The 11,541-nt window shown below is 36.5% G+C and overlaps 1 protein-coding gene across 1 annotated transcript; it reads left to right on the forward strand.

Annotated features, from left to right (window-relative positions):
- Positions 1-349: 349 nt before the first annotated feature.
- On the forward strand, positions 350-11,064 carry LOC102241638 (NKG2-D type II integral membrane protein-like; the record flags this gene model as incomplete). Its single annotated transcript, XM_005865441.2, has 6 exons — positions 350-497; positions 4,195-4,287; positions 4,501-4,536; positions 5,235-5,386; positions 5,682-5,785; positions 10,797-11,064. Coding segments are annotated over 6 exons (651 nt in total), but the record flags the coding sequence as incomplete, so codon positions are not given.
- Positions 11,065-11,541: the final 477 nt, after the last annotated feature.

Below are 11,541 nucleotides of genomic sequence, written 5' to 3' on the forward strand. Positions count from 1 at the left end.
CTTTGTTCCTTCTTTCCTTTCTTTCATTTTTGTTCAATTTGTGAAGTTATTAACTTAGTAAATGGCCTTTGTAAAGTAAACACGTCTAACTCCCTAAGTAAGGCACTGTCTTTTTCACTATACTGTGTCTTTATTTCAATGTTAAATTTTATTACACATTAAGAACTAACTAGTTTTAATAGCACATAGGATCTTCCTAAAGATATTTTGTTATTGAATAAATATAATCTTATTTATACTACCAAGTGTAAAAATCATAATGATTTAACATAAAACAAACCTAATTTGATGTTATACTTCAAAAAGAAATGTCAAGTTAAGGTTTATAAAATTATAACCCAAGTGACAGAAAGGCCATGACTCATCCTGTCTAAATTGTTTTTCTCCAGAGACACATGAATCCCATAATTATAAATTTAAACTTGTAAATCATGCTGCTTCTACACCACGGGAGAAGAAAAGATCCACATTAGTCACAAATACATGTGGAGAAAACTGTAAGTAATATGTTTCTTTCATCATATTGAGGTGAAAATTGGGAACTCTGTGGTTATCAGTGGTAAACATTCAGTTTATTTTACCTTTATGAGAAAGGCAGAAATGAGATTTAATTCTAATATAATATTGGAATATATAATAAAATGAGCAGAAACTATTGAGTTTAGAATCTTTCCATGCCTTAAAAATTATAAGATTATCATAATAATGACAATTGAGACAGCAATTTCTAAGGGATCACTGAACATCTAGCTGTAAGGAGGAGTAAATAGAAATGGAAAACAGAAAAGATATACAAAATATTCTTCAGTGTTATGTATTTAAATAATATTGCAGCAAAGATTTCTGTGTGGTGAAGAAGATATGCTCTCTATCCTTTATCAAGGCAGAGTATGATTGAAAATGAAGCCTGAAATAGTTTACACAAAAAAAGGAAAACAACAGACTAATCTCATTATAAATTTAAATTAAATCAGGGGTGGGGAACGTCCAGCCCACAGGCTACATAAGGCCTGAGAAATCATTTGATCTGGCCCTGCCAAGGCGTTAGGGGTGACTCAATTAAACGTTTGACCAAATATAGCAGGGTAAGTTTTAAGTTGAATGATGTTATAAATATCCAAATGGCTCTTGGCCGAAAAAAAGGTTCCAGGCTCTGAATTAAATGTTAAAAAATAAATTATTATCAAATAGCAACACTTTCAAGAGTTAATTATAGAAATGAAAATGTGCTAGATGTAATAATCAAGGATTATAGATCATGTGCATAATGCTGAAAAGGTTTTGGATAAAAAATCAATACGAATTATTTTTTTAAATTAGTTTTTAGAGAGAGAAAGGGAGTGGGGAAGAGAGAAACATCCATGTGAGAGGGAAAGATTGATAGGTTGCCTCCTACACGCCCCCTAGTGGAGATCCAGCCTGAAACCTGGGAATGTGCCCTGACCAGGAAAAGACCTACAACCTTTTGGTGCACAGGGTGACGCCCGCCCAACTAACTGAGCCACACCAGCCAGGGATCAATATGAATTCTTAATTCAAAAGAACTTAACTTTTAAAATATATTTTATTGATTTTTTACAGAGAGGAAGGGAGAGGGATAGAGAGTTAGAAACATCGATGAGAGAGAAACATCGATCAGCTGCCTCGTGCACACCCCCCACTGGGGATGTGCCTGCAACTAAGGTACATGCCCTTGAGCAGAATTGAACCCGGGACTCTTGAGTCCACAGGCCAATGCTCTATCCACCGAGCCAAACCGGTTAGGGCAAGACCTTAACTTTTAAAACCACTAGAACATAAGCCCTACTTTAAGATTTATGTTCAAAAGCTATCATTATACTTATTGATAAATGTTAATAGCATTTTCATTATAGTTAGAAAAAGGCAATAATTTTTATTATTATTATTGATTGCTTTGTTGGTGCTAGCCAGCATACATAACCAAGAAAAGAAAAAAGCAAATAATCTGAAATTAGAATAAAAGGCAAAATTAATATTATTAGCAAAAAAATATATGATTTTAAATATTTTAAGAGCCCTTAAAAGCTTCATGCCAAAAAATTACAAACAGTAAGGAAATCTGATGTGTGGACTTGCTTAAAAATAATAGGTAAAAATTAACTGTCTACTAAACTACAAAAGTCAGGAAAATGTGATAAAAAGGAAATGCCATATTAATAAGGCCAAAAATCAGAAATAAACTATTTAATGAAAAATACTGGAAGTAAATTTATTACTTTAAAATTGTACAAATGAACATAAAATAAGACATACATAATGGAAAAAGACACTATTCAAGGATAAAAGACAGTTTAAAGATATAAGTTATCTCTCTATACATTTACTGTGATTCTGTTGAAATATATATTTAAAATTGGTTTCAGAGAGAGATGAAGAGGAAAGGAGAGAGAGAGAGGGAGAGAGGGAGAGAGAGAAAAGCAAAACATTGATGTGCTAGAGAAACATCCATCAGTTGCCTCCCATAGGCACCCAACTGGGGATCAACACGAAACCGCTTTGATGTATAGAGCAATGTTCAACCAACTGAGCAACCAGTGGGGCTAATGTACTATATTTTAACATAGTAGGTTCCTGAAAAGCTCATTTTAAGGTTTTTAAGGCATAATGAAGTGCAATGATTGATAATATATTTTTTAAAAAGAAATGTAATATAATATTGTGGACACTATAAGTACTCAAGTATATTATTAAAGAGGGATATTTTATATGTAGTTTGAGTGGAAAGACAGATTAGAGAATATAGGAAAAATTTAAACACATAAAAATGTATTATATGCTAAAGGTAATATTTCATATCAATGAGAATATATTGATTTATTCACTATATAGGATTAGAAAAATTCAGTAACCATTTGGAAAATAAAAATTTTTATAAATTTGAGTTTCTACCTCATTTATTACACACACACATACACACACCAAATAGACCCAATTAAAAAAAGGAAACTATATAACTTATGATGGAAGCTTTATTTTATAAACTCAAAATAAACAAAGCATTTTATTAATATCAAACAAGATCAATAGTTTGAGCAAGTCAACTATTATCCATTTAAACACCCCTAAGTATCATAAATTAAGTTAAAACAAAAATGAAATCTAAGATGAATATTGCAAAACATATGACAAGAAATGAACTAATATTCTCAACTTAAAAGTGAGAAAAAACTTACTTAATACAAATATGAGAAGTCTCAAAGAAATAAAATAAGCACATGACAATCATACAAGATGTGTAATCCTTTGTTGTCTGTTTATTTATAACAAGAAAAATGAAGTTATAAAATTTTAAATAATATTGGTCATCAGATTTATATATTTAAAAATCTAAATAATGTTTAATGCAGAAGAAAGAATGAGCAAAAAGGCTTTTAAATCTATATTTGGTACAACATAAGTTGATAGAGCCTCTTTGGACTGAAATTTTCAATCTTTACAAAAATTTTTAAAAAAGGTTCTTTGACTCAGTAATAATTCTTATGGAATTTTTCCTAGAGGGTTACTAAAACAGTTGCATGGGTGTGTATGAAATATTATGTATATAATTATTCCTTAGTGAAAACTAAGAAACAATTTAAATATGCATTGGAAAAAATTCAAAGTCTTTCAATAATAAGATGTTTGTCCATATACCAATAAAACACAATGCAAACTGCTATTTATAAAAATTTGACAACTTCATAAGACATGATTAGAATAATGACTAGGGTATTTTCTTAAGTAAAAATAATCATAGAATATTTTGTATAGTTTCTTAAATATATGTTTTTAAAAGGGGTTTAGAGAAACTGTCCATTTTTCTCACAGTTGGAAAGAATGCATTCTGTCTTCTGGCAGAATTCCAACTTAAACAACACACATATAATGCCTGCAATTTCTGTGCTTTCTTTTTTTAATACAGAGGGATTTGGGATTGGTGTCTCAGAAATTTTAAAAAATGTAAATTTAACCATGAGTTATTCTGGGGAACTTGTAGAGAGAAATAGGAGAAAATAATAGATTTTAAAATCTTATTTTTAATAATTTACAAAGTACTTATTTTACCTGTCCTGAGAAAATATATGAGGAAAAAACACTAATATCACTCCTACATAGAAAACACTCTAACGTCTACATTAAACATAAAAATACCAGAACCCTTTCTGCTTTTTCTCACTCTTTTTTCTTTAACAGCATCTGCATTTTTCCTTACCCGGTGCATTGCTGTAGCTCTGGGAATCCGTTTCATTGTAATGGTAACAATATGGAGTGCCATCGTCATAAATTGTAAGTGATAACAGAGACATCGATAGCATTGCTGATATAACAAATTTAATACATTACTTTGATTAATATTCAGCAGGACAGAAACATAAACTAGCAACATTTAATGTGCCTTTATATTTTAGCTATTAGTCCAGAAACTTGTCATATATTTTTATTTTTGCTTGAACTATGTCACAACACATAACTTTCCAATAATTATGATTATTTTAACAGCGTTATTCAACCAAGCAGTGCCAATTTCCTTGAACGGTAAGAGAAAGTTTTCTAATATTTGGAAGCACAAATTGCATGTATCTGTGTATACAGGGGTTTAGGCATATATCCAATGCTGCCGACAGGAAAGTTTATAAGAAAGATCATGTATTATAGAAATCTACACTTGAAACCTATATAATCTTATTAAACAATCTCATCCCAATAACTGTAATAAAAAGAAAATGTAAAAGAAAATGAATTGTTGTCCACAATTCACTGTTCCTTTTTATTTTATTTATTTTTTTAAAATATATTTTATTGATTTCTTACAGAGAGGAAGGGAGAGAGATAGAGAGTCAGAAACATCGATGAGAGAGAAACATGGATCAGCTGCCTCCTGCACACCCCTACTGGGGATGTGCCCGCAACCAAGGTACATGCCCTTGACTGGAATCAAACCTGGGACCTTTTAGTCCTCAGGCCGATGCTCTATCCACTGAGCCAAGCTAGTCAGGGCCAATATTGCTTTTTCAATTTTATTTTATTTTTTACAATGAAGGAGTAATTTTAAAAAGTAGAAAACATAGTTTTGGCATATCTATGTATAGAGATATGTCATTGGGTATGACCTTAATGGTCTAATATTTTGAATTTTAGAGTTAGAATAAAAAAAGTATTTACCCTGCCTCGAAAAAAAATCTGATATAATGTTCAGACATGTGCAGAATTAATAACATATTCTCCCTTTCTAGAAAGTTACTGTGGCCCATGTCCTAAAAACTGGCTATGTTACGGAAACAACTGCTACAAATTTTTTAATGAGAGCAAGAACTGGTTTCAGAGCCAAGCTTCCTGCGTGTCTCAAAATTCTAGTCTCCTGAAGATATACAGCCAAGAGGACCAGGTGAAGTATTGTTTTAATTCATCTGCCTATTGAGTCCTACCATATGTGGCAACTCTCTGGAATATGAACCTGAAATATAATAGAGGCACAAGGCTCTGACACATCAACTCCATATTCTTCTGTATTAAAAATAAAAAATCACAAAAATTGCAGCTATTATATATGTGTTGTTGAAGTTGGAATTCTGAAAGCGGACTGAATGCAGTTTCCTCAACTGTGGGGAAAATGATTAAATGATTATAGCCTTGTATTTAACACAATTCTGAGAACTGACTTTATTTGTGATTTCCAATAGGATATCTTTAAATTACTGAAGTCCTACCATTGGATGGGACTGAAAAAGAATTCCACAAACGGAAACTGGCAGTGGGAAGATGGCTCCATTCTGGCTCCTGATCAGTAAGTCTGTACCTATAGTAGGTCTCTAGTTGTGGATTTGCCTCTAAGCTATTCCTATGATCACTGAACTACCACATTTTCCTTGACACAATGCCAGGACATCCCATATGCCAGTGGTCGGCAAACTGCGGCTCGCGGGGCACATGCAGCTCTTTGGCCCCTTGAGTGTGGCTCTTCCACAAAATACCAACTTCTGCGCATGGGCCATGGAGTTTCAATCGCACTGTACATGTGTGCCTACACATGGTATTTTGTGGTAGAGCCACACTCAAGGGGCCAAAGAGCCGCATGTGGCTCACCAGCTGCAGTTTGCTGACCACTGCCATATTCTATTAGAGTCAGTCCAAAACTCTTAGGGCCTAGATTTAGTACATTGGGAAGCAGGCAGTACCCATAAAAATGAGTAAAATTAAGTGTTTGCTATGTGCTAAATACTGTGCAAGCTACTTGCTATGAACATATGTGTGCAAGACTTTGTATGAGCGTAGGCTCTCCTTTTTCGTACATAAATACCTAGGAAAGAAACAGATGGATCTTATAATAAATACTAGAGGCCCGGTGCACAAAAATTTGTGCACTCTGGGAGGGGGTCCCTCAGCCCGGCATGTGCCCTCTCGCAGTCTGGGACCCCTCAGGGGATGTCCACCTTCTGGTTTAGTTCCTTTCCCAGGAGGATCAGGCCTAAGCTGGCAGTCAGACATCCTTCTGGCAGCCTGGGAGCCCTTCGGGGATGTCCACTTGCCAGTGGGGAGCAGGCCTAAGCTGCAGTCGAACATCCTTAGCGCTGCTGAGGAGGCGGGAGAGGCTCCCGCCACCACCGCTGTGCTGATTGCTGGCAGCCTGGCTGTGGCTGAGCAGAGCTCACCCTGTGGGAGCGCACTGACCACTATGGGGCAGCTCCTGCATTGAGCCTCTGCACCCTGGTGGCCAGTGTGTGTCATAGTGAGCAGTCATTCCCAGTTGTTCTGCTGTTAGGGTCAATTTCCATATTACCCTTTTACTATATAGGATAGAGGCCTGGTGCATGGGTGGGGGCTGGCTGGTTTGCCCTGAAGGGTGTCCATGATCATGGTGGGGGTCCTCCTAGGGTGCCTGGCCTGCCTGGGGGAGGGGCTGATGGCTGCTTGCAGGCTGGCCAAGCCCCCCAGCAGGGAACCTAACCCCATGGGGGTGTGGCCAGCCTGGGTGAGCGTCTTAGGGCCATTTTCAGGCTTCCCACAGCCCCTTCAGTGTGGGAGGGTCCTGTTGTGGTGCCTGGCCTGCCTGGGTGAGGGGCTGATGGCCGTTGATCATGGTGGGGGTCCTCCTAGGGTGCCTGGCCTGCCTGGGTGAGGGGCTGATGGCCGTTTTTAGGCTGGCCACACCCCCCAGCGACCCAAGCTCCAACTTCTCTTTTTTTTCTTTTTTTCTGGGATTTATTTATCTTCTATAATTGAAACTTTGTAACCTTGAACAGAGCAGACGCCCGGCCAGGGCTTCCGGGAAGCTTGGCTTCCTCCATTGCAGGGGGCAACCCACGCCTCCTGCTCGCTCCAGCTCCATGGCCACCGCCATCTTTTTGATGGAGTGACAGTTAATTTGCATAATACTCTTTTATTAAATAGAATATGTTTAACTATTTAAGAGACTGCCAGACTATTATACAAAAGGCTTGTGCAATTTTACAATCCCATTAGCAGTGTGTGAGACTTAAGAGTTGCTCAACATCTTGGTCAATACTTGTTATGATCAGTTTCTTAAATTTTATCCATTCTAACGTGCATAGTGGTGTCTGATTGTGATTTGAATTTTGCATTTTCTTCATGACTAATGATATTGAGCATCTTTTCTGTGCTAATTTAACATTCATCTTTCAATTTTTTATTTAATTAATTTCCGCTCTGATCTTTATTATCTTCTCACTCAGGGTTAACTTTTCTTTCTCTAGTTTCTTATCACAAAAACTAATACATGGGTAAGATCCATATATTAGATATTTTCTAATCAAAGCATTCATGCTATTAATATTTGAGATGATTTCGCAGCATTTCCACATTTCTGAGCTATTTATTTTCATTTTCATTCATTCCAAAATAGTTTCTAAATTCCCTTTTACATTGTTCTCTAATGCATGAAATTTTCAAGTGTTAGTTTATAACATTTGAGAATTTCCCAGAGATATTTGTTATTAATGTCTAATTCCATTTTGATCAACAAACATACTTTGTGACTTGAATCTACTTACAATTATTGATATTGGTTTTTATGGATCAGACTCTGGTCTATCTTTTTTTTAAGGTTGACTCTATTACAGATGTTCCCCTTTTTCTCTCCCTTTTCTCTTCTCCACCCTGCCTCCACCCCACCTAGGCCTTCATCACATTATTTTTCATGTCCATGGGTTAAGCCTATCTATACTAATAAAAGCATAATATGCTAATTACACTGGACAGCCGAATGACCTTCCGGACATCATTCCCGACATCCATCTGGACTAAGCCAAGGTGGCGGGGGCTGAGGCAGAGGTGGTTAGAGATGATCAGGCAGACAGGGGAGTAGTTAGGGGTGATCAGGCAGGCAGGAAGAGTGGTGAGGGGCATCAGGCAGGGAGGGGAGCTGTTAGGGGCATCATGCAGGCAGAGGCAGTGAGGGGTGATGAGGCAGGCAGGCTAGTGGACAGGGGCGATCAGGCAGGCAGGCAAGTGTTTAGGCTTGATCAGGCAGGCATGCAGAGGGGTCAGGGGTGATCAGGCAGGCAGGCAGGCAGGCAGAAGGATTAGGTGCTATCAGACAGGCAGGCAGAGGGGGTAGGGGCAATCAGGCAGGCAGGCAGAATGGTGAGGGGTGAACAGGCACAGAGGCAGAGTGGTTAAGGGTATCAGGCAGGCAGGCAAGTGGTTGGGGAAATCAGGCAAGCAGGCAGGCAAGACGTTAGGAGATAGCAGTCCCAGATTGGGAGAGGGTGCAGGCCGAACTGAGGGACTCCCCCACTCCCCGTGCATGAATTTCGTGCACAGGTCTCTAGTATGTATATATATTCTTTGGTTGATCTCTTCCCATCCTCCCAATCTTCCTGCCCTCTGAGGTCTGTCAGTCTGTTCTATTTATCCATACTTTAGGTTCTACTTCTGAAATTTTGTATGGGTCCCTGTATAACTTAGAATTGATCTTATGGATGAGATGTCACTTTTGACAAAAAAGAGTTTGTTCTCTGGGAATACTAATAAGATTTTGTATCATTTTATCTCTTTTATCCACTCTGCAAGTATAAAAATCCAGCTTGTAAATAAAACAACTAGCATACTAAACTTCTGTTTATGAATGTAACAAATACTGATTGAGTGCTACTCAATTTCCATAAACTGTGCAGAGATAACTACAGAGATGAATAGACCAAACTCTTTTAAAAGCTTCACACTTTAGTTAGAAATATAGTTATGAACGAATAAGTAAAGCCCATGTAATCCATATTCTGGAAGAAATGTGATGATAATGGCATAGGTAAACAAACACAGAAATTAAAGAAACACATGAATAGTGTTAGATTAGAAAGAATGAGCTTCTAATGTGCATAGATTGAGACCAACTAAGAGCTGTTACCAAATATACCTTAATTTTGTTCTCTTATAGTGGCTAGTCGTTTCTGTGTAGACAGAAATAATGATCTCTTCCTTTAGAATATGTATATATATAATCAGGCCACAGTCCTTTATTGGTGTCAATTTCATATGAAAGTAGAATAGTCATTCTTTCCTCCTACCTGTTCCTGGCAGAAAACAAATCAGAATTTATTACCTTAATTATATAACTACAAAATACTCTAAATCCTTGAGTGAAATGGATATACATGTATAATTATGCCTAACCACACACACACACACACACACACACACACACACACACACACACCCTTATGTATGTGTGTATATACTGGAGGATTTTATAATAAAAAATTTAAATTTAAAAAAAATTTAAATTTTAAAAGTAAAATTGCATATATCTGAAGAATATTGTACATTTTTCACAAAAAATGACATGGAATTCTGAATTTATTTCTAACAAAATATTTCTTTAAAAACATTTTAAAGCTTTTATTTCACACTAGAGGCCCAGTGCACAAATTTGTGCACCAGAGGAGACCCTCAGCCTGGCCTGTAGGATGGGGCTGAAACTGGCTCTGCAACATCCCCAAGGGGTTCCAGATTACAAGAAGGCACAGGTCAGGCTGAGGGACCTCACTGGTGAACAATCAGGGCTGGGGAGGGACAAAGGAGGTTGGTCAGCTGGGGAGGAACTGTGGGAGGGCTCCAGGGCCTGTCTGGCCCATCTCGCTTAGTCCCGATCTGCCGGACCCCAGCAGCAAGTTAATCTACCAGTTAGAACATCTGCCCCCTGGTGGTCAGTGCATATCACAGAAAGAGGTTGAGTGGCCTTAGCATATCATTAGCATATTACGCTTTGATTGGTTGAATGGTCGACCAGACACCTGGAGACAGCATATTAGGCTTTTATTATATAGGATGGGTACACATATAAAGAGATTCCAGACTTTCTAGATTGACTAATTTCCAATATATAAAAATAGTAGCACAGCACTAACTGGTATGGCTCAGTGGATAGAGAGTCAGCCTGAGGAGTGAAGGGTCCCAGGTTCGATTCCAATCAAGGGCATGTACCTTGGTTGCGGGCACATCCCCAATAGGGGGTGTGCAGGAGGCAGCTGATCAATGCTTCTCTTTCATCAATATTTCTAACTCTCTATTCCCTCTCCCTTCTTCTGGTAAAAAAAGCAATAAAATATATTTTAAAAATAGAATAAAATAGTAGCACCTAATTTATAATAGAATGCAATTTTTACTTTTATTACCTGAGTTGGCTATATTTCGCTTACCTATAAATTAAAATGCCAGGCATAGGCCTTAAATCTGCTATAATTATGTTATTTCAGTACCTATATTTAAGTAAATAGTATTTAATTATTTTTCTGCATTAATGTAATCATACATGTAATTTGTTTTTCTCTCTAATCTAGAATAACAATGGTTGACATGGCAAACGGAACCTGTGCAGTTTACGGTTCAAGTTTTAAAGGTTACACAGAAAACTGTTTAACTCCAAACACATACACCTGCATGCAGAGGATTGTGTGAAGCGTTTATTTATAAAATATAAAGGATTTCAAAATAAAAACGCTATTCTCTGACTTTCTTCATGAAGAAAACTTCCAGAAGAAAATGCCACCAATATTTATTAAATATTTTTTCATCTGACATGCCGCAAACCTTATACTTGCAGCAAATAAAAACTAACAATTAAATACTTATCTTCCTGTAACAATGTTTCATTTATTTTTAAATTATTGAGTGATGAATAAATTCATTTTTAATGTTAATAAACTGTTGATAATACCTATGGTAGAAGTAAATTTTAAACTATGATTTTATTAAATATTCACAAATATTAAACTAATAAGGCTTTTAAAACTTTCAAACACAATACATTTGAAAATTAAATACACTTAAAGCTGGATGAAAGGCATATGTGGATTTATTAAATTTGCTCTTTTTGAAGTATTTCTTAAAGTTAAAAATAATTCTGGAAAAGTTTCAATGTTTCCTCCTCTTTCTCTTTTTGTTAATTAAATTTATTGGGGTGACATAGAGAAATACAAGTATATAGGGATCAAGTGTACAATTCTATGATACATCATCGATACATTGTATTATGTTCCCACCACCCAAAGTCAAATCTTCTTCCATCACATATTTGACCCTCTT

The sequence above is a fragment of the Myotis brandtii genome, unplaced genomic scaffold, assembly GCF_000412655.1.
Source record: "Myotis brandtii unplaced genomic scaffold, ASM41265v1 scaffold2073, whole genome shotgun sequence".
NCBI lineage: Eukaryota > Metazoa > Chordata > Mammalia > Chiroptera > Vespertilionidae > Myotis > Myotis brandtii.